This window comes from Melanerpes formicivorus, unplaced genomic scaffold (genome assembly GCF_026170545.1).
Source record: "Melanerpes formicivorus ecotype bairdi unplaced genomic scaffold, bMelFor1.0.p_v2 SCAF_29, whole genome shotgun sequence".
NCBI classification, from domain to species: Eukaryota; Metazoa; Chordata; class Aves; order Piciformes; family Picidae; genus Melanerpes; species Melanerpes formicivorus.
This window is the reverse complement of record NW_027142381.1, coordinates 5438276-5465985: the sequence shown is the minus strand read 5'-3', so window position 1 is coordinate 5465985 and position 27710 is coordinate 5438276. Positions and strand designations below refer to the sequence as shown.

Here is a 27710-nt window from a genome sequence, read left to right as displayed (position 1 = left end):
CGCTTCCGTCCCAGCCGCTGAAACTCCTTCAGCTCTAATCCTCGCCTCAGCCGCGCTTTCTTCGCCGTCTCCGGGGAGGCTTGTGGCCGCGCGGTGTGCGGGGAAGTTCCTCCAGCGCACGGACGTGCCCGGGCCGGACAAGATGGAGGTGTAAGGAGCGGGGGCGGGGGCGGGCGCGGGGGCGGGCAGCTGCCGCCCGGCCTCAGCTGCGTCCTTTGCGTGGCGGCAGCGCGGGAGCTGGAGGGGTACATCCGTACGGGGCAGGCTGCGGTGTGTGGGGGGACTGCTGTATGTGCCTGCCTGCGGGTGGTGTGTGCATCTCCACAGGCCTGCCTGCGGCGTGTGTGGGGACAGCGCTGCGGCCATGCTTCTGGCGTGGCTCTGTGTGTGCATATCACAGTCACAGAATTGTCAGGGACCCCAAGGATCATGCAGTTCCAACCCCCCCTGCCACGGGCAGGGACACCTCACACTACAGCAGGCTGCTCACAGCCACATCCAGCCTGGCTGCAAACACCCCCAGGCAGGAGGCTTCCACCACCTCCCTGGGCACCCTGTGCCAGGCTCTCACCAACCTCATGGGGAAGAACTTCTTCCTAACATCCAATCTGAATCTCCCCACTTCTATATTGTCACTGTGCAGTGTATGTGTGTGTGTGTGTGTGTGTGTGTATCTATGGTCTGTGTGCAGTGTGTGTGTGTATCTATCTATATAGGCCCCCCTGCAGCATGTCTGTGTGAGGATTTATCCCTCTGTAGCTTTCTAGATGGAGAAGAGGAGGCTCAGGGGAGACCTCATTGCTCTCTACAACTCCCTGAAGGAAGGCTGTAGCCAGGAGGGGGTTGGTCTCTTCTCCCAGGCAAGCAGCACCAGAACAAGAGGATGCAGTCTCAAGCTGTGCCAGGGGAGGTTTAGCCTGGATGTTAGGAAGAAGTTCTTCACAGACAGAGAGACTGGCCCTTGGAATGTGCTGCCCAGGGAGGTGGTGGAGTCACCGCCACTGAAGGTGTTTAGGAAGAGACTGGATGGGGTGCTTGGTGCTATGGTTTAGTTGATTAGATGGTGTTGGGTGAGAGGTTGGACTCTATGATCTCAAAGGTCTCTTCCAACCTGGTCCTATCCTATTCGCTTACCAGCACTGTATGGGGGTTATATTGAGCCTTTAATTCCCTATAACCAGCAGTGTTCAGCTGTTCTGATGAGAAACCAAGGGGGGTTTTGTTTGCTTGAAGAATCTTGCAGAAGCATTTGTTTGTTTGTTTGGGCAAAAGGCTCTGTGGTTTAGCTTGAATCCCCACTCTCCATGCTCATCTCCCCTGCCCTCCTTGTGCTCCTTTGGAGAGGTAAAACATGAACCTCAGCTGCAACTTCTGGGAGAGTTATTCCTGTGGGTGTCAGGTAGAGGTAGGAGCTGAGTGTGCTGGAGAAGAAGGCTTCAGGGGGATGTGCCAGCAATTGAAAACACAAGAAGCAAGTCAAGATTTTGCGTAGTCACACCAGCCAGCCCTTGGGTTGCTACCTCAGGCAGCAAGTTTTGTTGCCTTCCTACACACAGACATCACTGTGGGTTTCTGTCTTGTAGCATCATCTGGGCACGAAACAGCAAGATTTGACTAAAGCTGAAGCTTAGAAACTCCTGAGTTCTGTGCAGTTCATTACAGTGTGTGGTTATATTTGTGTACACAGTGCTGGCTTCTGATGAATGGGGGCACAGAGGATGCCAGTCCCATGGGATGTATGCCAGCATCCACAAAAGTCAGCTGAGCTGCTGCAGTTCATGTTATCCATGGATGCTTTATGGTCATTAAATCTTCTATACTGTTGTATGATATCATTAAGTCTTCTCTATACGAAGTTCAAAAGCAGGTAAGAGGCACAGACATGGAGATACAGTTTTGGGTTATGTTAGTCTTAACATAAGTAGCAGCCTGCAGGGAAAGGAGCTGTTCCTGCTGTTGTGTACTGAAGAATCCTGTGAAACACATCCACAACTCCAAGCTGTTGTATGTGAGGAAGGATAGGATTTGCCCTGCTGAGATAGATTTTCCTGTCAGTAATACATCTGTGATGCTGCTCCTATACCCGCTCGGTATTTATTACCCTGAGTAGCCTGACTTATTTTACTGGTGCTACCTGGTTTAGTACTGATGGGGAGGTGCATCAGAGGTAGAAGAGCTGGGAGCTGAAGTCCTGAGCTGTGGGTGTCCCTTGCATTTGAGTGGAACACTTTAGTCCATTCTGTACTTGAATTGCTGTTGGAATTTACTCTTCTTAATCCCCTGATGGCCTCCATAAAAGGAAGCTCTGCAACTAGGAAGAATTCTCCTAAGCTCTTACCGTGGCAGAAGTATCTGTTAGTAGGTAAAACAACCCTCCAGAAGATGTTGTGCTTGAAACATGTAACAGATTTTACGAAGTAGATCTAAAAACCTGAAGCATCAGTGACATTTTCAGAGGTGTGGTGCCCTATACCGAGATACTTCTTGATACAGGCAGAAAACCTCAATAATATCTTGGATTGAACTAACATTTGGGCAAGTATTGCTTATTTAAACATTCTAAAAGTGTTTATATGTTGGTGTTAACATGAGTTTATGTTTCCTTTCTGTTTGAATCATGATTTTATGTTTCCTTTCTGCTTGAATCTTAATCTCACACAAACTAAGCATGCTGCTGACTGTTTCTAAATCATAAATCCCAGTGTGGGTTTTATTTTCTTCCTTTCTGGCTATAAAATTCCAGTTGATATTTTCTTGCTTTCTGAATATAAAATTTCCCTTGGATATTTTCTTATTTCCTGGGTATTGAAAATTCCAAGGGATGTTTTAACCCTCTCCCTTTCTGGGTGTAAAATCCCAGTGCCTGTTTCAACCCTCTCCCTTTCTGGGTGTGAAACTCCAGTGCCTGTTTTAACCCTCTCCCTTTCTGGGTGTAAAATCCCAGTGCCTGTTTTAACCCTCTCCCTTTCTGGGTGTAAAATCCCAGTGCCTGTTTCAACCCTCTCCCTTTCTGGGTGTGAAATCCCAGTGCCTGTTTCAACCCTCTCCCTTTCTGGGTGTAAAATCCCAGTGCCTGTTTCAAACCTCTCCCATTCTGGGTGTAAAACTCCAGTGCCTGTTTCAACCCTCTCCCTTTCTGGGTGTAAAATCCCAGTGCCTGTTTCAAACCTTCTCCTTTCTGGGTGTAAAATCCCAGTGCCTGTTTCAAACCTCTCCCTTTCTGGGTGTAAAATCCCAGTGCCTGTTTTAACCCTGTCCCTTTCTGGGTGCAAAATTCCAACATATATTTTTAATTCCTTGTTTTCTGAACCTAAAGTGGACAGTTGGTTCCTGAGAGTGAGGACTCAAGAAAGTGCTCTTCCTGCTTTCAAGTTCTGCAGAAGCTTTTGGAGCTGAACTTACTTGCCAGTTTGCAATTCTGGTATTTCAGCTCAGCCAAAATGGCTGAAGATTTGGGGTTGCCTCATTGCTGTCCATTGTTAGGAGAAGATTTTTTTCTCTGAATGGTGGAGTGCTTTTGAATGAAAGAACCAATTGGCTTGGCTAATTTGCCTGCTGATAGATTCCTCTCCATCATCCATACATAGCAATGTATTGACTCTATATGACCCTTTCGCTCCCTCGGCAGAGTAATTCCCTATGTAACTCTTCTATACCATTATTATTTCAAACAAAGAATGTCTTTGATCCAGAGGGATTTCTGTAGGGATAGCCTGAATGCAAACATTCTGAAGAATTGCATTTACCTCCACAACAGAAGCTATATGGTTTGTGAAACATGAATGCAAACTAATGCTTGTGTGAGCTCACTTGCTGAAGTTTCACTGGGCTCAGCGAAATGGAAGTTGGAGTTCATCTCAGCGTATTTCAGGAGGTCCTTTTCATGTAAAAACAATGATAGAACCTGTGGAAGTTTGTGGATGTGTTTGACTCGTTTGAAAGTGATGAACCTGACAGTTCTATTCAAACAGTTGGTGGTGCTTAACAATGCATTGTACCTTTTTTTTTTGCCCCACTCCCCCCCCTTTCTTTTTTGTCTCTTTTTTTTCCCCCCCCTAAGCTGGTGTGCAGACCTGAGAGGCCTTTTTCATTTTCCTTTTGTATGGAGACTTTCTGTTGTTGTGGCTGCTGGCTGCTCAGCAGAATGTGGTGTTTGGGGAGTATGGGATGTTCTGCATCAGTTTTTATCCCTTTTTTTTCTTTAATGGAAATATATAAGATTACAATATCTGGCAGGAAGAGAGGTGTGGTCAATCTAATTGCATCTTAGCCTCCATGCACTCAGGCACCAAGCTGTGTGGTGCACTGGACACACTTGAGGGCAGGGATGCCATCCAGAAAGATCTTAACAGGCTTGAGAAGTGGGCCAGTGCCAACTGCATGAGGTTCAACAAGTTAAAGTGTGAGGTCCTGCAGCTGGGTCAGGCCATTCCCAGGCACAGATCTGGGCTGGATGCAGAGATGATTGAGAATAGCTCTGAAGAAAGAGACTTGGATGTATTGACTGATGAGAAGCTCGCTGTGAGCTGGCAGTGCGCTCGTGCAGCCCAGAAGGCAAATCATTGCCTGGGCTTCATCAAGAGCAGTGCTACAGGCTAGGGTCAGAGTGGCTGGAGAGCAGCCAGGCAGAGAGGGACCTGGGGGTACTGGTCGATGGTAGGCTGAACATGAGCCTGCAGTGTGCCCAGGCAGCCAAGAGGGCCAATGGCATCCTGGCCTGCATCAGGAACAGTGTGGCCAGCAGGAGCAGGGAGGTCATTCTGCCCCTGTACGCTGCACTGGTTAGGCCACACCTCGAGTCCTGTGTCCAGTTCTGGGCCCCTCAGTTTAGGAAGGAGGTTGACTTGCTGGAACGAGTCCAGAGAAGAGCAACAAAGTTGGTGAAGGGTTTGGAACACAGCCCTGTGAGGAGAGGCTGAGGGAGCTGGGGCTGCTTAGCCTGGAGAAGAGGGGACTCAGGGGTGACCTTCTTGCTCTCTACAACTACCTGAAGGGAGGTTGTAGACAGGCAGAGGTTGGTCTCTTCTCCCAGGCAGCCAGCACCAGAACAAGAGGACACAGTCTCAGGCTGCACCAGGGGAGGTTCAGGTTGGATGTTAGGAAGAAGTTCTATACAGAGAGAGTGATTGCCCATTGGAATGTGCTGCCCAAGGAGGTGGTGGAGTCGCCGTCATTGGAGGTGTTCAGGAGGAGACTTGATGGGGTGCTTGGTGCCATGGGTTAGCTGTTTGGGTGGGTTGGATTGGTTGATGGGTTGGACACGATGATCTTGAAGGTCTCTTCCAACCTGGTTTGGTTTATTCTATTCTATTCAATAACAAAGAGGAGTGTGGCCAGCAGGGTGAGAGAGATGATTCTGCCCCTTTGCTCTGCTCTTGTGAGACTCCCACGTTGAATCCTGTGCCCAGTCCTGGGGTCTCCATCATAAGAAGGATGCAGAACTGTTGGAGTGAGTCTGGAGGAGGGCCACAAAGATGATCCGAGGAAGGCATCCTGCAGAAAGGCTGGAAGGGAACTTTTCATGAGGGAGTCCAGCAGTAGGAGAAAGGGGAATGGTTTTAAGCTGAGGGAGAGTAGGTTTAGACTGGATCTTAGGAAGTTCTTCAGTAGGTTGTGTCTGTTCTTGTAGGGTGTGTGTGACTCAGCCAAGAAGATTTTTGGGGTGAAACATCAATTCATTGTTTTTGTCTTTCCTTTCAGAAAAGATGCAAATGCTGCTTTGCTGAGCAACTTTGAGGTACGTTTCAGTGTGTTCTGGGTTGAAACCAGCAGTTTGAAGCTGTCATCAGACACTTGTGTATTTGTCTGGAAGCTGAAATTTACCAGTGGCAATGGGGAAGGCCTGGAGGTGATTGACACCACCACCCCCAGCCCCCCACACTTGATTTGTTGTTAAAGAAACAACTGTGAAGAAAATCTAGTCCAGAGGATTCCTACTTTTCACTTGCAGTGGCTGCTGTGTTGTTTGTAGAATCATAGAATGGCTTAGGTTGGAAGGTTGTTGTTTGGTTGATAGGATTTTTGCATTGTTCAGTTCTCCTTGCCTGCTGGGATAGTTTTAGGTGGAATACTCTCAAATGGTCTAAACCAGTTTATTTTTTTCCCCTCTAGGTGTACCAGTTACTGACTGACCTGAAACAGCAACGCAAAGAGAGTGGCAAAAACAAGCAGAGCTCTGGCCAGCAGAACCTGAACACAATCATGTATGAAGTGAGTAGCACTGGCAAACTCCTTTGCAAATTAGCCTAGGCTGGAGTAATTCTCATGTTTAGGTCTGGAGGTGAGGGGCTGCCGCTCCCCCCCTTCGGCCTGGAGGTGAGGGGCTGCGGCTCCCCTCTTTAGGCCTGGAGGCGAGGGGCTGCAGCTCCCCTCCTTCGGCCTGGAGGTGAGGGGCTGCGGTTCCCCTCCTTTGGCCTGGAGGTGAGGGGCTGCGGCTCCCCTCCTTCGGCTGTGGGGTGAGGGGCTGCAGCTCCCCCCCTTAGGCCTGGAGGTGAGGGGCTGCGGCTCCCCTCCTTAGGCTTGTGGGGTGAGGGGCTGCGGTTCCCCTCCTTAGGCCTGGAGGTGAGGGGCTGCGGCTCCCCTCCTTCGGCCTGGAGGTGAGGGGCTGCGGCTCCCCTCCTTAGGCCTGGAGGTGAGGGGCTGCAGTTCCCCTCCTTAGGCCTGGAGGTGAGGGGCTGCCGTTCCCCTCCTTCGGCCTGGAGGTGAGGGGCTGCCGCTCCCCTCCTTTGGCCTGGAGGTGAGGGGCTGCAGTTCCCCTCCTTAGGCCTGTGGGGTGAGGGGCTGCGGCTCCCCTCCTTTGGCCTGGAGGCGAGGGGCTGCGGCTCCCCTCCTTTCGCCTGGAGGTGAGGGGCTGCAGCTCCCCTCCTTTCGCCTGGAGGTGAGGGGCTGCCGCTCCCCTCCTTTGGCCTGGAGGTGAAGAACTTTGTATCAAATTTCCCACTCTGAAAACCCCACAGTGAACTGTTTGATTTGCCACTTCTCTGTGGTCAGTTTCTTCATGCTGTGGGCTTGCTGTGCTGACAGGGCAGAGGCATGCAGCTGCTCATATTAAAACTCATCACAAAAGGAGCAGGGGAGAAAAAAACCCTCTTTGCATTGTTGAGTTTTATGGGGTTTCTTTTTATTCATTCCAAATACTCTGCCCTTTTAAGAGCCAGAGCATAACTTGTTATCATCTAATGAATTGATGATTCCATGCAGTCATGCTTTCCAAGCTGAGGCACTGATCACACATGGTATTTTTTTATTGGCAGAATTGAATTCATCCTTTCCAGCTAAAATGAGGTTGGTTTGGGTTGTTGGGGGATTTTTTTGTCCAAAGAAAACCAAAAATCACATGTACCAGTGATTGGTATTGCTATAACAGCATACCAATTCATACTCCAATACCAGATTGGTATGAAATGATTCATCCAGTGGTAGGAAGAACTTTTAATATCATGTAATACAAATAATAACATTTGAAGGCTCTCAAATTAGCAGCTTGCAGGGTGACCTATTGTGTCTGTGGCAGAATTGCATGAGCAGCACCAGGACTGGGGGCAAAGCTGAAAGCAGTTTGCCTTGCTTGCATGAGAAATCCTGTTGAGCAGAGAAACTGCTCATGTGAATAAGATTTGGCCTAGGCTTTGTTTTTGTTTTAGTTCTGGCTTTGTTTGAGGAGGTCTGGAGCTGTAATTCCTCAGCCACATAGTCAACAAAACAGGGGCTTACCAAAGGAGAAAATTAGCTAATTTAGATCTTGATGGAGACAACAGCCTCTTCCTGTACCTCTTGGAAACAGCTGAGCAAGGTCCTGCCAGTTTGTTTTGTCAGGGAAAAACCCAAACCCTCTTAAGTGCATTTTGTCACCTTAAAGCTTTCATTGCTTTGTAACATTGCTAGATGCTAAATGCCCCTAGGATGCTCTGTTCTGGGCAGGGAGTGAAGCTGGTGTCAGCTCTGGGTAGATTTTCTTCATATTTGACAGAAAACCCGGAATTTGATCTTAGAGGGTTGCCTTTGTTCATGCTGGGTATGTCTCCATGAGCTCTCTGCAGGCTTTTAGGCACTGGTCCTGAAAGAACTTGCTGAACTGGAGCTAAGTTTTGCTGTAGTTCTGGCATCTTAATTTATTTGAAATTGCCCCAAAAGACTAAGCTAGAAAAGAAATCTATCCTCTCCTATGAGGACAGACTGAAGGAGTTGGGGCTGTTCAGTCTGCAGAAGAGAAGGCTCCAAGGTGACTTCATTGTGGCCTTCCAGTATCTGAAGGGGGCCTACAGGAAGGCTGGGGAGAGACTGCTCAGGATCTCAGGTAGTGATAGGACTAGGGGGAATGGATTGAAGCTGGAGGTGGGGAGATTCAGGCTGGATGTGAGGAGGAGGTTCTTCACCATGAGAGTAGTGAAGCCCTGGAATGGGTTGTCCAGGGAGGTGGTCGAGGCCCCGTCCCTGGAGGTGTTTAAGGCTAGGCTGGATGAGGCTCTGGCCAGGCTGATCTAGTGTGGGGTGTCCCTGCCCATGGCTGGGGGGTTGGAACTAGCTGATCCTTGTGGTCCCTTCCAACCCTGACTGATACTGTGATACTATGAAATGAGTCCTGGTAAATGATTTTGTTGTGTGCCAGTATGGTGATCTCATAGCAGTTGTTACTGCTGGATAACTTAATTTCATAGAATCAATAAGGTTGGAAAAGACCTCAAAGATCATCAAGTCCAACCTGTCACCCAAGACCTCAGATTTGATGTGAAAAGGTCAGACAGGGCTTACAAGAGTTACCTGCCACCTTGTTGTGCTTTCAGATGCATTTCTCAGTAGTTGAGTGAAACTGGTCCTTAAGGATTCCAGTGATTCCTATTTCATCACCACACTGTTAAGAAGGATGAATTATCCTGTGGTGTTGAAGTCTGATTTTTCTTTCCTTAGCATTTTAAAATGAGAACAGATTTTACTAGCAGTACCCTCCAAATACATCTGCATGCTTTCTTGTTTGCCATGCTGATCTTGTAGCTCCTTTTTTACCCCTGCAAATGCCATGAGTGATGTCATTTGTGTCAGCACTTCCCACTGTTCACAGAAGCAAAAAGCCCAACCCTCAGAACCTGAATTCATCATAGTATCAGTCAGGGTTGGAAGGGACCACAAGGATCAGCTAGTTCCATTCCCCCTGCCATGGGCAGGGACACCCCACACTAGATCAGGCTGGCCAGAGCCTCATCCAGCCTGGGCTTAAAAACCTTCAGGGACGGGGCCTCAACCACCTCCCTGGACAACCCATTCCAGGGCTTCACCACTCTCATGGTGAAGAACCTCCTTTTCACATCCAGCCTGAATCTCCCCACCTCCAGCTTCATTCCATTCCCCCTAGTCCTATCACTACCTGAGATCCTGAGAAGTCCTTCCCCAGCCTTCCTGTAGCCCCCTTCAGATACTGGAAGGCCACAATTAGGTCACCTGGGAGCCTTCTCTTCTGCAGACTGAACAGCCCCAACTCCTTCAGTCTGTCCTCATAGGAGAGGTGCTCCAGCCCTCTGATCATCCTTGAGGCCCCTCTCTGGATACCTTCCAGCACCTCCAGATCTGTCTTGTAATAGGGGCTCCAGAACTGGACACAGTACTCCAGGTGGAGTCTCGCCAGAGCTGAGTAGAGGGGGAGGATCACCTCCCTCGACCTGCTGGCCACATTTCTCCTGCTGCAGCCCAGGATCTGATTGGCTTTGCGGGCTGCAAGTGCACATTGAGAGCTCATGTTGAGCTTTTTGTCCACCAGCACCCCCAAGTCTCTCTCCTCAGGGCTGCTTTCCATCCAATCCCTGCCCAGCCTGGATTTGTGCCTGGGATTGCCTCCACCCAGATGCAGGACCCTGCACTTGCTCTTGTTGAGCTTCATGAGGTTGGCTTGTGCCCACCTCTCCAGCCTGTCCAGGTCCCTCTGGATGGCCTCCCTTCCCTCCAGCCTGTCTGCTGCACCACACAGCTTGGTGTCATCAGCAAACTTGCTGAGGGTGCACTCAGTGCCACTGTCCATGGCACCCACAAAGATGTTGAACAAGACAGGTCCCAGGACTGATCCCTGAGGGACTCTGCTTGTCCCTGGCCTCCACTGGGCCATGGAGCCATTGCCAGCCACTCTTTGGGTGCAGCCATCAAGCCAGTTCCTTATCCATGTAGTGGTCACCCATCAAACCCATGTGTCACCAGTTTGGATTCACTTTTACCATTTTTCTGAGTAGCACTGAGGAGGCTTTTCAAACTCAGCTCATTTCAAACACAGCTGATGGAGCAAATGATTGAGTGTGAAGTAATGTGTGCTTCATTTCCATCTCTTGCAGACACTGAAGTACATCTCCAAAACACCCTGTAGGTACCAGAGTCCAGAGACTGTGAGGGATTTCCTTGTAGCAATGAAAGGCCACAAGCTAACCAAGTAAGTAGAAGTGTGCCTCTGGATACATGTACAAACTCAGGGCAGTGTTGAAAAGCTGCTCCCTCTGCACACAGTGGAGAGCATCTGATCTTGGCTGGTTTAGATCAATGCATTTAAAATGTTGTCTGCCATTATTTCAATGCTCCTGGCAGCATCTTTTCCTGCACTTGCTAACACCCCCACGTGGATTCATCCATCATCTTACTCAGCCAGAGTGTCCCAGCACTGTCCCTTTCTTAAAGGCACAGCCTCAAATGGTCACCATGAATATTTCCTTTGTTTACCAAGGTACTTCCTGTGTTTCCCAGTGCATTTCTCAAGCAGATTCTTGTCAGTATTTTGGCTTTTGGCATGGTTGCATGTGGTCCACAAAGCAGAGCTCACAAAATGGTTTCTGAGAAAAGAAGTTGTAAGTTACAAATGAGTTTTGAACACAGGAAGAGGGGAAAAGAAAAACCCATCCAACCCAAGCACAGTTTATTAGCAATCTTATTTTTATGACCTTCCTTAAGCAAAAGTGGACATTCCTAAGAGGCAAAAAAGGAAGGAAAGGGAAGGAAAGAAGGAAGGAAAGAAGGAAGGAAAGGGAAGGAAAGAAGGAAGGAAAGGGAAGGAAAGAAGGAAGGAAAGAAGGAAGGAAAGGGAAGGAAAGAAGGAAGGAAAGGGAAGGAAAAAGAGGCAAAAAGGAAGGAAGGTAAGAAGTAACTAAAATGTTATTCTGCAGTTAACTTTTTGTGTGAGCCTCAGAACCCCAGGATTTGCATCTCTTACCTAAAAACCTGGTGGAGGTTAGGTGATGTGCTGAGCTTTGCCCAGCCTGTCATTGCAGCACTGCGGCACTAGGTCGTGCTAGTTGTATGTGAGGATTTCAAAGCCATGCAGGAGGACCAGGTGCTCTGCAGAGAAGCAGCAAGAATTGAAGCAGATTCATTTCAAGAGTGGAGCTTTTCATCAAGTGAATTCTCCTTTTTCCTGCCCTCCTTCCACGAACCTGCACTCCCAACCATGCAGAATTCATTACTCATGAGGTTGCACAAGATGTCCTCAGATGTTCTGGCTCTAGTTGGGAGCTGGTTAAGAGTCGTGCTGGCAGATGGTGCAGGGCCTGTAAAATCACCTCAGACCTTTTCTCTCTCTGCTATTGCTGTTGTTTCCTATTCCAAATACTAGGTGAACAGACCAGCCTGCATACCTTTTCTGCTGGTCCCCATCTGCTTTTTCTCATACAGGGAGAAAAAGCAGATGGGGATCAGCAGATGTAAAATGCATCTTTCCTGAAGGGCAAATTTTATAAGCAAATACTAATGTGTGCAGACAACCAAAATCTTTGAGAGCCATTGCTAAATGGAGCAAATTCATAGAAGGATAGAATGGGTTGGGTTGGAAGGGACCTTAAAGATCATCTAGTTCCACTGCCCCTGCCATGGCCAGGCACACCTTCCACTAGCCCAGGTTGCTCAAGGCTCTGCCCAGCCTGGCCTTGAACACCTCCAGGGAGGGGGCATCCACGATGTTCCTGGGCAACCTCTTCCAGTGTCTCTCTTCAAAGACATTTCAACATCTGTTTCAGTGTTCCTGTCAGTAAGGAATGGCAGTGCACAGTTTTTTTTTCCCCTTGTCATCAGTTATTGTGGTAAAACAGAAAATACAGAAGCAAGGTTGGGTTGGGTTTTTTTTCTTTCTTTTCAAATGTGAAGCTCTGAACTGACATCTGAGTGGATTTTATTAGTACCTTGTTGAGGCCTCCAGCTTTGGCCAGTGCTCCAGTACAGTAAGCTGTGTTGTACTTGGAAGTACAGTATGGCACTAGCAGCTCATTTTCCATTTTTAGTCCCTGGAATGGCCTCACACTTCATGAGGTAGTGTGGATGGTGTTGCATGAAAGGAATATTTATTGAGCTTGTGCTTGGTAATTCTGGTGAAATGGAAATCAGCTCAACTTGTGTTTCTTCCTGTTGCTGTTAGTCTGAGGTCTGATTTTGAAATAATCAAATTTCCAGTCCCTGCACATTAGTATAATTTCAGCCTTTAAATCCACACATTGAAGGAGGTGTTGAGCTGAAAATCAGTAGTACTTCTAGCAAGTATTTTCCCTTACTGCTGCCAAAACCTACAACAAATAGAAGCCTCTGCAATATTAAAGGCTGAATGGTTTACTTGTTGCTTTTGTTTCCCCCCAGAGCTTTCAAAGTGGATATTCAACACCAAAGTCAGGATGGTGTTAGTTTAACAATAGCATCATTTAATTGTCTTTTAAAAGGCTTCTTAATTGATTGGAAATTAACCCTTTGATCTGTGGCAGAGTTGCTCAATTTCTCTTGCCTAATACACACTCTCCCCTCAAACACAGACCTCAGATCCATTTTCTTCTCCCACAACTGCATGCATTTTTTTGTGCCACAGCCTGAGATTTCCCAAAGCACCCTCAAGGTCACTGTGCCCTCAGCTGGAAATGCTGATCTTGGCTCTGGCTGGGTCTCATCTACTGCTGGATGTGACCTAGGAGTGGGGAGGCACTGCTCAACCTCCCAGCAGCAGCTGCCATTTGGAGACTTCTCCTGTAATAGTGTGAGCAACAGATGATTAACTCTGGTTAGTGGAATCTTGCTTCCTGTGAGAATATAACTTTCAGCTGTCACTCCTCTCTCCTTTGTATTCTTCTATTGAAGGAGCAGCCCTCATCTTCCAAACAGTGTCACTAAAATCCATGCAGTCCAGAGAAAAGAGAGTTGCTTCTGGGGGGCAATTAAGCTGAAGGTACTCTTTGCCTTCTGTTCAGATGAATGAGCATGAGTGTGAACATGCAGGCTGTAGGAAGGGTAAAGATGGATTGGATTGGTTTAGTTTTTGGGTGTAATAGAGCATAAACTAAATTGAGGTTCATTATGCCTGTCCCCATGCAGTCAGCATTGACAATCATGCAGAGTTGAGGCTTGCAGTGTTTGCCTTCCTGAAAGTTATTCTGATGGAGCTGGGCACATTCAGGTGATGGTTTGTGAGTGTGTGGACCAGAAGTCCCAGGGGCACAGAGCCTTTGATCCTCACAGTCAGCTTTAGGTATCAGTGTTAGAAAAAGTCAGTGGGTGCTGAAGTCCAGCTCACACTGCATGCAGTCATGCACTGCTCACTGCAGTGCTGAGGGCTGAGCCATCCAGATTTCTGTTGCCAAGTTGAACTCCAGAGGCATTTTGTGACTGTTTGCTTCAAAGGGATGCCAGGAGGAGTAGTAGCCTTTTGTTCACTCCATTTGTTGTGAGTAGGAAGGGCAGAAATTGCACTCAGAGAGGACATCAGAAGGGTCCCCTGAGTCGGTCTCAGCTCATGTACTTGGAGGACATGCCTGTATTCTGTGCAGACAGCAGGAAGAGCTGCTAACCTAAGCAGAGGTAACTTCTTCATGCCTTGCATGTGTGGTGTTTCTTAAACAGTCTTCACAGCTGAGTGTTTTCTACACAGAGGAGAAAGGATAAAGTGTTGTTGTTCTCTGCTGCAGGAGAAGCATCTCTACCCCTACTAGTATCCAGTGTATCCACACTGGTAGCAAGATACTTGTCTGAATCATAGAATGGCTTAGGTTGGAAGGGACCTTAGAGATCATCTCCTCCAACCTCCCTGCCATGGACTTGGCTGTGCTGAGTTAACAGCTGGACTCAATGCTCTTAAAGGTCATTTCTGTGATCCTAAGTGACCACACCTTTATAACTCAGGTACTGATTGAGGGTCATGTGGGGCTTTTTTATGGCATTTTATGTATCTTTGCTACTTGTGTTCATGCCAGTCTTTGTGGGGCTGTGCAGCAAATCAGGTCAAAAATACCTAGGGAAGTGGCTGGTTGTCCTCAGAGCCCTCCTCAGGGTTTGCTGTATGGTGCTCAGCAGTTGCACAGACACAGCAGGGGAGGATTTGCATGAGAACAGAGATGAAGATGGATTTTTTTTTGCCCAAAGATCCATGTGTAAAAGTATGGCTTCAGCATGTTAGAAGTATGAAAAAATATACTAGCTTAACCTGTGTGGGCTCAGACTGAGTCTGTGTGCCCCAGTGGGGTCAGACTGAGTCTGTGTGCTCGTGTGGGCTCAGACTGAGTCTGTGTGCTCGTGTGGGCTCAGACTGAGTCTGTGGGCCCGAGTGGGGTCAGCCTGGTTGGGTTTTTCAATGCTGCCTTTGCAAAGAATAAACCAAGTTCTTGCCATTTGTCTGCTGGGTTGTAGGCTCCTAGGTATGAGAGTTGTTCCAGTGGTTGTGTGTTCACAGCCAAAGAATCTGTGACCTTTGATAAGTCATTCAGCATTTCTGTAACAAAGCAGCAGTGCTTGTTAATTAATGCTTGCACAGTAACGACCTAAGGTGGTCTGCCTTGCCCCCTCAGGCTAGAGGTGAGAACACACACAAGAAGTACTGCATTTAAAGCACCCCAAATTACCATGGCAATTAAAGCACAGCTGCAAACCCAGTCAGAAACTCAGCCATCAGGAATGTATTTGCCTCTTGCCAGCCTTTTGGGGGGATCCTCAATTCAATAATAATATGGATTGGTTTATGCTTTGCTTTTAAACAGAGCAGAAAAGCTCCAGTTGCTTAACCACAGGCCTGTGACAGCAGTTGAAATACAGCTGGTAAGTAACACTGCTCCTGGCTCTTCTAAGCTTAAATGAAAGCAGCTTTAACCTTGGACATCAACTGAATAATTACTTTCTCATGGTCAGTGATTGAATGTATCCCTTTGTGCAAGTCTTTACGTTCATGGTTTCAAATCCACACTGCTTCCTCCCTTTGAGACTTGCCCATCTTTCTCTCAGGCAGATTCTCCACCTCTGTTTGCTTCAGTGTCACACAGTGTAAATGCCAGATGCAGTCATTAAAGGTTAGTTAGGGAGAGTGAGAATGTATTTAACCTGAGTCTTCTTGTGGCTGCTCTGTAACTGAGGGCTTCGCTTTCTGACAGCTGTGATGACCTGGCTGTTTCCATGGCAGGCTTTGATGTTACAGCAAAACCAGACAGGCTGAAAGGGAGCCTATCAGTAGTGACTGATAAGGAATTTTGAGCAGTGGTGGAGAATGAGAAATGGACAGAAAGAGACTTTCTGATGGGAAGTGTCAATCTCTGAAGTGTAATTCTGATGTAAAGAGGGATCACTGTTAAATAGATGATTATGTTCCTTGAAGGATCTCCTTAGGAATACAAAATCTGGTGGTAATAAAGAGGTTATTATAATAAGGATATTCTTTTAATAAAGATCTTTTACATTAAGAACATCTGGTTGTAGTCTTGCCCTGAAACCAAACTATATAGTAATAGGATCACATTGTGCTGCAAAATAGGGGGAAGATGAAAGAGGTGCCAGTGGAGCTGTTTTCCTTTCACAGCCAAGGAGCAGACATTCTAATGCTGAAAGCATCTCATAAAAGAGTGCTTTTAGCTGTGCAATTAATAGTGTGCTTTGTGATTGAGGGGATGAGTGTCAGCCAGCAACCCAAGCAAGAGCATCAAGGCTTTATGAGTTTTGCTTAGGAGTTACTTGTAAGTGGAGGTATGCTTTTGTTTGCTTCAAGAGCTTAGACACAGATGTATTACATTCCTCTGTAGGCCATATTCTGCCTTTATTTCCCTCTTCTCCTGTAAATATAATAATCTTTTGCTGCTCTCAGGTGATTGGTTTTGTCTATCTTCTCCATTATCCTACATAGCTCTTCATTGTCCTACCTATCCATAAGATACTGGAAGTATTTCACACCCTGTGTCATATATGAAGGCAAGTATAAGAAATTTGGGCCTTTCTATTCAAAGTCAGGCTGCTGCAGAGTGTTGTGCTCTAGATATCCCAAGGTTTATAATGTCAAAGGTGGATGAAACTCACTGCTAAAACTTAAGAGAATACAGATAGCAGATTTGAGTTCCATGTCAGCTCATGATTGATAACATGTGGAGGTGCTGGAACATGTCCAGAGAAGGGCCACAGGGATGATCAGAGGGCTGGAGCACCTCTCCTATGAGGACAGACTGAAGGAGTTGGGGCTGTTCAGTCTGCAGAAGAGAAGGCTCCGAGGTGACCTAATTGTGGCCTTCCAGTATCTGACGGGGGCCTACAGGAAGGCTGGGGAAGGACTTCTCAGGATCTCAGGGAGTGATAGGACTAGGGGGAATGGAATGAAGCTGGAGGTGGGGAGATTCAGGCTGCATGTGAGGAGGAGGTTCTTCACCATGAGAGTGGTGAAACCCTGGAATGGGTTGTCCAGGGAGGTGGTCGAGGCCCCGTCCCTGGAGGTGTTTAAGCCCAGGCTGGATGAGGCTCTGGCCAGGCTGATCTAGTGTGGGGTGTCCCTGCCCATGTCAGGGGGGTTGGAACTAGCTGATCCTTGTGGTCCCTTCCAACCCTGAATAATACTATGATACTATGAACACAAACCCTCTCTAATCAACAAAACCATTGTGCAAAATGTAGTCTTCGTACATTGGGGGATTGGGAGTGATCTGAATTTGTGCTACCATGAAGATACCTTGGGTGCAGTTACTTCTGTTCCATTGTGGTCCCTCTGTAATTCCCAGGGCAAGTTTGTCCAAAACTAGTATTACAGTAATCTAAGTTGACTGGAGTGTTAACACTGCTAAGTTAATCCTCCCCAAAACTGCAGTACATTTACTTTCATTAAAGCACATCAAAGCCTTTTGAGCTCAGTAACTGCTAGGAAAGTGCAGGCCATTTATGTTAGTGAAAGAAAGAGAGAGAAAATGATCTTCTCTTCAATTGCTGTCTTGAATTGTTGTGGGTTTTGGTGAGGACAAGGGAAAAGAGGTTGTAGCAGTGCAGTCTTTGGATAGATAAAACCTCTGTCTTCTCTGAGCACCTTTGAGTACAAAGGATTGCAGAGCTGGGAGGCTACCAGCAATTTCTTCTCTGATGGCAGCAGGGAGAAGATTATCCATGTACAGATTTCCTGTAGACAAGTCCATTCACTGCCCTTGATGGGTGAGGGACAACCTACAGAGAAGTGAACACTGGGTCGAAAATTGCCTTGATTCTCTTTTCACTGAAGCTGCTCCTGACACTCAAAAGCTTTTGAATTGCTCTTAGAGCGCTGAATCAGACATAAATGATGCTGAAAACTTCTTGACCACTTTATATAATGTAGGCAAATCAATCTTACTGCTTGAAAGGCTTTATAAGCAAGGTGCCAAACAGCCATGTCTCTGTCTCTCCCTTGCTGAAATGGTTTTGATGTCTCAGACTTGCCTTGATGCCCCCAGTGCTGCCTGTCCGTGGAGTAGAGTCAAATTTACCTGATAGGCTTTTGATAGCTGCTGTGAGGGGACACTTTTATTTGCCATAGGCTTTTGATAGCTGCTGTGAGAGGACACTTTTATTTGCCATAGGCTTTTGATAGCTGCTGTGAGAGGACACTTTTATTTGCCATAGGCTTTTGATAGCTGCTGTGAGAGGACACTTTTATTTGCCATAGGCTTTTGATAGCTGCTGTGAGAGGACACTTTTATTTGCTAGTTGTTGCTTTTTAGCCCTTCCAGCTTTCTGCTTTCGCCCTCTCAAATTCTTTGCCTTTAGTTGTATGCAAACAATAAATCAATGTTGCTAAAATCACATGTAGCCTGAAAAGGCAAATTTGTGCTGTGATCTTTTGCTCTTCTCTAAGTCTTCATGCATAGCTTGCTGTCATTGTTTATATTTGTCTCTTCCAGACTATGCCAGGATTTATTTTCAAACAACAATAGCAACAAAAGGAGCATGAAATTCTAATTCCCATCCCAGAGGGTAAAACACTGTACACATTGCAGCTATCTTGACCTCCTGTTTTAATCTTTAACATATGTTGTTCCTGGCTCAGTGACTCACAGAGGAGGAAACAAAAAAAGCCCAGGCAGTGATGTTGATCTGACCATGACAGTGGTCCAAGCTTTAGAATTAGAATAGACCAGGTTGGAAGAGACCGTCAAGATCATCGAGTCCAACCTATCATCCAACACCACCTAATCAACTAAACCATGCAACCCAGCACACTATCAAGTCTCCTTCTGAACACCTCCAGTGATGGTGACTCCACCACCTCCTCAGGCAGCCCATTCCAATGGGCAATCACTCTCTCTGTGTAGAACTTCTTCCTAACCTCCAGCCTAAACCTGCCCTGGTGCAGCTTCAGACTGTGTCCTCTTGTTCTGGTGCTGCTTGCCTGGGAGAAGAGACCAACCTCTGCTTGTCTACAACCTCCCTTCAGGTAGTTGTAGAGAGCAATAAGGTCACCCCTGAGTCTCCTATTCTCCAGGCTAAAGCAACCTTGGCTCCCTCAGTCTCTCCTCATAGTGCTGAGCTGTGCTGGGTTTGAAGACTGAGCAGCATCATTTGTAATGAACAAATTTGCCCCACGTTCTTCTCTCTGAATGGAAGAGTAGATGGCAATTCTGTGCTGGTGTTTTTTCAAACTAGATTTCTGTGTCAGAGAGCTTTCAACCTCTTCATAACCAGCCTGGCAGATTGGCTGTTATTGTTGAACAATAATTATTCAACAACAATATTGTTGAATAATAATGTGAAGTATTCTCCTGGAAAATGGGAAGGTGTTAAAGGACTTAAACAGTCTATCTTCTGGTTTTTTTCCTCAGTGATGGGGACCTGGGGGTGCTGGTTGATGGTAGGCTGAACATGAGCCAGCAGTGTGCTCAAGTGGCCAGGAGGGCCGATGGCATCCTGGCTTGTATCAGGAACAGTGTAGCCAGCAGGAGCAGGGAGGTCATTCTGCCCCTGTACACTGCATTGGTTAGGTCACACCTTGAGTCCTGTGTCCAGTTCTGGGCTCCTCAGTTTAGGAAGGAGGTTGACTTGCTGGAGCGAGTCCAGAGAAGAGCAACAAAGTTGGTGAGGGGTTTGGAGCACAGCCCTGTGAGGAGAGGCTGAGGGAGCTGGGGTTGCTTAGCCTGCAGAAGAGGAGGCTCAGGGGAGATCTTATTGCTGTCTACAACTACCTGAAGGGAGGTTGTAGACAGGCAGAGGTTGGTCTCTTCTCCCAGGCAGCCAGCACCAGAACAAGGGGACACAGTCTCAAGCTGCACCAGGGGAGGTTCAGACTGGATGTTAGGAAGAAATCCTTCACAGACAGAGTGATTGCCCATTGGAATGGGCTGCCTGGGGAGGTGGTGGAGCCACCATCACTGGAGGTGTTTAGGAGGAGACTTGATAGGGTGCTTGGTTGTGTGGTTTAGTTGATTAGGTGGTGCTGGATGATGGGTTGGATGCAATGATCTTGAAGGTCTCTTCCAACCTGGTTTGTTCTATTCTCTTCTGTTCTATTCTCTTCTGTTTTACTTCCCACTTTGCATACTTGCTTCATTATCTCTGAGGGACATCAATCCAATCATTCAGTCTTACTTGATTTCTTGTTTGGTTGGTTTTTTCACGTGCTTTATTACCCTCATGGTGCTAAACAAATTCCAATTACTGCTCAGAGGAGGAAGTAGCAATCCAATCATTTTCTCATAAAATGTGCACCTCCTACACTGCAGCTAAATTGTGTGGTTGATCAGCTTTGGAAGCAATCAGAAGCCCCCTATTTCCTTTTTTTGCTTTAACTGTAGTTTAAATAGAATTCTCAGTTATTACTCAAGCACACAATGGCTTTTAACCACAGGTTGCTCTGTTCTGTGGTGCTAATGTTTGCTATCCATCAAATATTACTTATCCTTGAGACACGTTCTTGAGTTCTTTCACAACTTTATGGGGCTCTTCAGTGTAGCTTTATTTATTCCTCAGGAGTTGCAGTGTATTGATGTGTCTCAGGAGGCCAAATGAAATCAAGATCAGCATTAAAAGCTTAAAAGGAGCAGAGTGAGGATGTGAGGAGGAGGTTCTTCACCATGAGAGTAGTGAAGCCCTGGAATGGGTTGTCCAGTGAGGTGGTTGGGGCCCTGTCCCTGGAGGTGTTTAAGCCCAGGCTGGATGAGGCTCTGGCCAGGCTGATCTAGTGTGGGGTGTCCCTGCCCATGGCAGGGGGATTGGAACTAGATGATCCTTGTGGTCCCTTCCAACCCTGACTGATACTATGATACTATGATGAAGTCTTTTCTACTTTGTTTTCACTTGAGCAAGCACAGAAGGTAAGATAAGGTTATAATGAGGGAAGGCCTGGTCCTGGAATGTTTGTCCTTCTTTCTTTCACCAAGTCCAAAAGGGAAAAAAGGTCTAGACTAATTCTCCCTGTGTCTGTGTTCATATCTTGTGCTTACATTTGTACATGACACAGAACATACAAATTTATGCATGTGTTTCATAATCAGAGAATTGTTTTGGTTGGAAAAGACCTCCAAGATCATGAAGTTCCACCAACATTTGAATCTTGAATTGCAGCTTGAGGAAGGTGGATTGAGACTGGAGATTAGGAAGAAATTCTTTACAGTGAGGGTGATAAGACACTGGAACAGGTTGCCCAGGGAGGTTATGGGTGCCCCCTCCCTGGAGGTGTTCAAGAATCATAGAATCAATAAGGTTGGAAGAGACCTTAAAGATCATCAAGTGCAACCTGTCACCCAAGACCTCATGACTACTAAACCATGGCACCAAGTGCCACATCCAGTCCCCTCTTGAACACTAACCTGAGAAGAGGAGGCTCAGGGGTGACCTCATTGTCCTCTACAACTACCTGAAAGGTGGTTGTAGCCAGGAAGGGGTTGGTCTCTTCTCCCAGGCAACCAGCACCAGAACAAGGGGACACAGCCTCAAGCTGCACCAAGGGAGGTTTAGACTCAAGGTGAGGAGAAAGTTCTTCACCGAGCGAGTCGTTCGTGATTGGAATGTGCTGCCCAGGGAGGTGGTGGAGTTACCATCCCTGGAGGTGTTCAAGAGGGGATTGGATGTGGCACTTGGTGCCATGGTCTAGTCATGAGGTCTGTGTTGATAGGTTGGACTCGATGATCCTCCAGGTCTCTTCCAAGCTTAGTTATACTGTGATACCTCCAGGGATGGTGACTCCACCACCTCCCTGGGCAGCACATCCCAATGCCTAACAACTCTCTCTGTGAAGAACTTTCTCCTCACCTTGAGACTAAACTTCCCCTGGCACAGCTTGAGACTGTGTCCTCTTGTTCTGGTGCTGCTTTCCTGGGAGAAGTTGGATCAGCCCCTGAGCAACTTGGTTGAGTGGGAGGTGTCCCTGCCCATGGGAGGGGGATTGGAACTGGATGATCTTTAAGCTTCCTTCCAACCCCAACCATTCTATGAGTCTTTGGAATGATCTTGACACTCAGGCTGGCTGTCATTTTCTGATTGTCCTCCTCAAGAAATAAAGTCTTTGAAACTCTTCCCCCAAAAAAGGACTTTCTGCCACCAGAAGTTCTCAGCAGGTTTTATTGTGGCTTACAGCTTAGTGGACTTCTGTTCTTCTGTTCTGACCTGGTAGTGATGGTTGTTTTTCTTCTGAGAAATTCCTATCTAGTGCTCTCCATTTTAACAAAGCTACTTCTAAAATGTGCAGCTGGGGAAGGCTTGTGTGCTAGCAACAATATTCCACAGACACACTTGTTTAATAAGCACAGCTCTGGCTCCCAGTAGCAGTTATGCTACAGAGCAAGACATCTGCCAGTGTTTAATCCTGCAGTTGGCAAGAGATTGCTCTTTTCATTCTCTTGTAGCAAGAGGCAGTGATGGATGTTGGATGCTGTGTTAGAAAGCCCATGCACAGATGTGTCTGGAGAGGCAGAACACAACTGGCATCCTTTCCTTGATGTATTCTTTATTGGGTCAGTGGTTGCCTGATTTTAAAGTCCAGTTAAGTTAGATGGATCTCTTGAGGACCTAAAGAGTAAGTCAGTGCGGAAGCTGTGGGCTAATCATAGAGTGGTTTGGGTTGGAAAGCGCTTCCAAAGACATCTAATCCAACCTCCCTGCTGTCAGCAGGGACATCCTCCACTGGATGAGGTTGCTCAAGGCCTCATCCAACCTGACCTTGAATATCTTCAGGGATGGGGCCTCAACTACCTCCATGAGCAAGCTGCTGCAGTGTTGCACTACCCTTACAGTGCAGGACTTTGTCCTACCATCCAATCTTAACTCTCCTCTTCTCTAATTCCAAACCATTGCCCCTTGTCCTGTCACTGCAGCCCTCTGTGAACAGTCCCTCAGCAGCCTTCCTGTACCTTCAGTGTTTAAAGGTCATTTGGATGTGGTGCTTGAGGATATGGTATAGGGGTGAACCTTGTAGACTAGGGTTATTGGTTGGATTTGGTGATCCTGAGGGTCTTTTCCAACCTGAATGTTTCTGTGATTCAGGTAGTGGAAGGCTGCTATTAGGTCTCCTTAGAGCCTTCTCTTCTCCAGGCTGAACAACCCCAGCTCCCTCAGCCTGCAGGAGAGATGTTTCAGCCCCTGATCATCTTCATGGCCGTCCTCTGGACCTGTTCCATCAGGTCTATGTCCTTCCTGTGTTGAGAGCTGCAGAGCTGGACACAGGTGAAGTCTTACCCACTGTTATTATTTTGGGATAGTGTAGAGTTGAAAAGCAGTCATGGGTTGGGAACTCCTTAGAACAAGCAGCGATGTAGCTGCCTTTTTCCTGGGTTCATTTCAAGCAAGTGCTTGCTCTCAGCCCTGAGGGGGAGACCCACTTATCCTGCTGCACAGCAGGGTCCTCTTTGTCCATAAGCTGTGCTCCTGTAGCATTGGCCCATTCTGTTACTTGCCCAGATACCTGAGTATTGGACATGCAGAGTTCAGCAGAGCTTTGGTGGAGGACACCCCGCGCTTGGCATACAGCACCTTCTGTGTGGACGCTCTGTTTCCGTGGGGTGTGTGTGGCACTGCCAACACAAACATCTTATGTCATGTGCCTCTTGAAAACATCTGCATTTTTCTTCTCCTTAGAATAAACTTTGCATTCCTCACTGCTTATGGTTTGACTCTGCTGCTTGAGCAGTTGCAGCCAGTTGCAAGCCAAGAGGTTGGCAGGGCTTTAGATAGATGAATTTTTGCATGGTGGTCACATCCCTGATGGAGAGGCAGGTTCTTGAATCCAATCATTCCTTTTTGCCTCCTAGGCTTTTCCTTACACCTAATTTCTCTTCTGAGCCTCCTAACATTATTGCCTAGTAGAATCAAGTAGCAAAGGTATTTTGTCTGGCAGTTTTAAGTCAGAAGATTGTGAACATCTGTTGAATCTCATATAAGCCTCTGAGTGACCTTCTGTTGCCATTGGTATCTCTTTTCCTCAAGAACAGTTTCATTTGTCCCTTTATGTGCTTTCTGTTCCTGTTGGATCTTGCCTGTTGGCACACTGCTCTGTTTCATGAGTTTATACTTCCATAAATTGCTGCTCAAGCTGTTTCCCTGAAGAGTGAGGGGGGGAAAATTGATTTTTAGAGCTCATGCTTTTTATCCTTTGAACTCTTGAACAGTTTCACAGCAAAGTAGCACTGAAGCATTAACTCCAACGAGCAGCTGTCCATCCTGCCACGTGTAGAGGGTGGTGAGAGCTGGCAGTGAGGATGCATGGCTCAGAGGCATCAAGAAGTGAGCCCCTGATGAATTTGCTGCAGTGCTGTATGGAATTACCACTTCTCTCTGGCAGAGGCTATGGATCTGTCAGCAGAAGGGAATGTGGAGCTACATTACCCACTCCTCAGTGGCATCTTTCTTTAAAGATGCTTTTCTCAGCAGTTTAGTGAGACATCAGTTACATCACCAAAGCATCTGAAGCCTAAGAGTCTCTTCTTTCATCAGCTTCCTGCTAGAGTGTGATTTCTTCAACTGCCAGATCAATCACCAAAGCTCATCTGTCAATGTCTAGAGTCATATCTGCAGTTTGTCAGCCTTGCAGGCTTCCATGGTTAACCACCACAAATGACATCAACCTGATTGTTCATACTGAGAGTTGGGGCATTACTCATTTGGCACTGAGGAGCATAAGTAAGTAGTGATTAGATGCTTGCTTAAATACACTCTGCCCTTAAATGCAGAAGCTGAGTTGATGCTGATCTAGAAGTCACTCCCTATTATCTGCCTGCATTCTGATCACATCCTTGTGTTTGCCTCTGGCTACCTGAAACAAGCACCTAAAGGAGAAAATGTTTGGAGAAGAAAGGGAAAGGAAGGATCAAATTTAAATGGGGAAAAGGGGTGGACTTCATGTGAGCCAATAAATGGGGTCTAAAGTAGGCAAGGTGCCATCTTCCTGAAGATGGGAAAGTAGTTGGATGGTAATGAATGTAGGAGGCATAGAATCATAGAATGGTAGGGCTTGGAAGGGACCTCTGGAGATTGAGTCCAAGCACCCTGCCAAAGCAGGATCACTTAGGGTAGGCCATACACATTCAGGTGTGTTTGAAAGTCCTCCAGGGAAGCAGACTCCACAGCCTCTCTGGGCAGCCTGTTTGAATACTCTATCACCCTCACAACAAAGAAGTTTTCCCTCCTTTGTTTCCCTGTGTTCCAGTTTGGAGACACTGGCCACTAAAAGACAAATCATCCTGCCTTAAGTGGTGTTGCCTGTTCAAAGGATCTGGGCTTTTAATTTGCACAGTTACCTGCTGCTGTGGGGCTGCTACCATTAAAATTCAAAGTACCAGCAATTAATAACAAGGACAATCCAGTCCAAAACCCCAGGCTGGTAATCCTCTAGAGAACTTCCCAGTGTAGGTCATCTTGGGTGATGGTTTTGTCAGCAGTACTGGCAACACAGAGTGTGTGTACCCACTGTAGCATACATTACTGCAGAATGATGATGCTCTGAGGGATGTGTGGCAGTTTCAGGCTGATGCCAGTCAAGCTGCTGAGATGATCACCTCTGAAAATGCAGCCTAGCAGGCAATGATCTGCTGCCAGTTCGGCAGCTGCTTGCCCAGAAGGGTAACGCCAGGAGGATTTGTTGGTGTATTTTAACTCGCGATGTATAGTGCAGCAGCTGGTGGTAATGAGAGCCAGGGCTGGGTTGCAAGCCAGGCTCCTGCAGTAGTTCTTGAATGAAACTGTACTTGGAAAGCTGCTCCAGAGAGAACTTCATCCTTTGATCAGGACAGTCCCCAGCAGCAGTCGTTTGCAAATGGCTCTTCACTGCTTGCCTGTTGCCGCAGGAGTGGATTCTCGCGTCCTCGCTCTCCTCTCATCAAGGGGCTGTGCACAGCAGCTGATGAAAGATGATCAGATTGTGCACAGGGGGCTCAGAGGACATGGAAATTAAAAAAAAGAAGTTAATTGAACATCCCACTCTGCTTTGTAGAAGGCAAAATGGCATCTGCACAGCTGGCAGTTCAGAGCTAGAACGGACTAAACCTGCATTGGGTTGGAACCGTAATGAATACAAATCGCTGCTCTTCAAAGGACCTTTTAAAGGCCTTTATGTGAAAATGAAAATCTCAAACCCCACAATCCTGATTGCTTTCATTTGTGTTTGAAGGGTGCTTCTGCCTTGCTTTGCCAGGCCTCTGACATGCTTTTCTTTTTAACAGCTGCCTATAAATTAGGGCAGTTGTTTCCGCTGGTAGCAGCGATGCAAAGGCTCCCACAGCTCCACAGTGGGGGTGGGTCCCTAACTGGTGCTATGGAATTTCATTGTGGCTTTGTGATGCCATGTTTTGTATTGCTCAGAGTGCTTGCATGCCTTTGTGTTCAGGAATCACAGAATCATGGAATGGCTTAGGTTGGAAGGGACACCTCTCAAGTAGACTCAGCTGCTCAGGGCCTCATCCATTCTGTCCTTGAACACCCCCAGGGAGGAGGCATCTACAGCCTCCCTGGGCAGTCTGTTCCAGAGTCTGACTGCCCTCATGTGAAGAACTTCTTCCTAAGATCCAGTCCCAAACCATTCCCCCTTGTCCTCTTGCTAGACACCCTTGTGAAAAGTCCCCCTCCAGCCTTCCTGTAGGATCCCTTCAGCTATTGGAAGGCAGCTGTAAGGTCCCCCTGGAGTCTTCTCTTCATTAGGCTGAACACCCCCATCCTCAGCCCATCCTCATAGCAGAGGTGCTCCAGCCCTTGGATCATCTTGGTGGCCCTCCTCTGGACTTGCTGCAGCAGTTCTCACCATCTTATCAAATTCCAGTAATGTTTAGCTGCTGTAGGCTTAGGTGGTTTCTCTGTGGCCTGGTTATTTATCATCTAGGTGCTGGAAAAGATACCAAGGTTCAGGTAACCTCGCTCAGGTTATCTCAATTCTCACATGAAAGCACAGAAACTTAGGAAAATATCTCTGGGAGGTAGGTCTGCCCATGAGCTAAATGAGAAGCCTGGCTCAGGATACTGATGTGTAGGTTGAGAGAGATTTTTAGGAGGAATGAGGGAGGAAAATCTGCTCTGAGTGTGTTTCCCTTGTTGCAAAGAAAGCAGGCTCTCCTGGAGTGCCAAGTGTAGCACTTAACAATGGAGCTCTTCTTTCTCTTTTTAAGCAGTGTAAGAGTTCCACTTTGTAATGAGCTCAGACCATGTCCTGCCTGCATCCATTGAGAATAGCATTTCCCAATTTGCTTAGCCCTTCTCTCTGGAGCTGAGGAAGGAAGTAGGGATTTCATGATTACAATGGATTGGGGTTTTTTTGCCTTGCAGATGGTAGAAGAAAGCGAGGAAAGGCTAACAGAAGAGCAGATTGAGTCACTTATCCAGACAGTCACCAGCATCCTGCCAGGAGATCCTGAAGAACAACAGAGAGACTCTGCAATGGTAACTGAAGGCCAAGGTGACCAAGCGTAGGAGGCACCTAGACCAAAGCTGGCAACAATTTCAAGCAGAAGAGAATCAGCTTTGATTTTTCTGCCTTTTTTTTGCTGGTTTTGGGGGGTTTTAGTCTTTCTTTTTTTTCTTCTCCCCCCCCCCCCTTTCTTCTTCTTCTTTTTTTTTTTTTCCCCTCCTTTCTTCTTTTTCTCCCCCTCCTTTCTTCCTCTTTTCTTCCCCCTCCTTTCTTCCTCTTATTTTTCCCCCCCTCCTTTCTTCCTCTTAATTTTCCCCCCCTCCTTTCTTCCTCATATTTCCCCCCCTCCTTTCTTCCTCTTATTTTCCCCCCCTCCTTTCTTCCTCTTATTTTCCCCCCCTCCTATCTTCCTCTTATTTTTCCCCCCCTCATTTCTTCCTCTTATTTCCCCCCCCTCCTTTCTTCCTCTTATTCCCCCCCCCCCCTTTCTTCCTCTTATTTTCCACCCCCCCTTTCTTTCTTCCTCTTATTTTTCCGCCCCTCCTTTCTTCTTCTTTCCCCCCCTTGCCCACTTTCTTGTTCTTTTTTTCAGGACTGGGTACCAGTTTAATCCTGTATTGGAAATCATTGTAAAATCTGTTACAATTTTTATTACTCAGAGGTGATGAGGGAACCAATTGTTTACAAGAAA

The 27710-nt window shown here is 47.1% G+C and overlaps 1 protein-coding gene across 1 annotated transcript; it reads left to right on the top strand.

Moving 5' to 3' along the window:
* On the top strand, nucleotides 1-27710 carry CRCP (CGRP receptor component). Its single transcript, XM_068154663.1, has 6 exons — nucleotides 1-150; nucleotides 5701-5737; nucleotides 6112-6210; nucleotides 10314-10408; nucleotides 14967-15024; nucleotides 26938-27710. The coding sequence occupies exons 1-6, from the start codon at nucleotides 143-145 to the stop codon at nucleotides 27079-27081; spliced, it is 441 nt and encodes a 146-aa protein (XP_068010764.1). The 5' UTR covers nucleotides 1-142; the 3' UTR covers nucleotides 27082-27710.

Excerpts from the sequence above, each read along its gene's own strand:
- CRCP (XM_068154663.1), top strand. Across the intron at positions 6,211-10,313 it reads TGAACACAATCATGTATGAA|ACACTGAAGTACATCTCCAA; the intron begins GTGAGTAGCACT and ends CATCTCTTGCAG. Across the intron at positions 10,409-14,966 it reads AAAGGCCACAAGCTAACCAA|AGCAGAAAAGCTCCAGTTGC; the intron begins GTAAGTAGAAGT and ends GCTTTTAAACAG.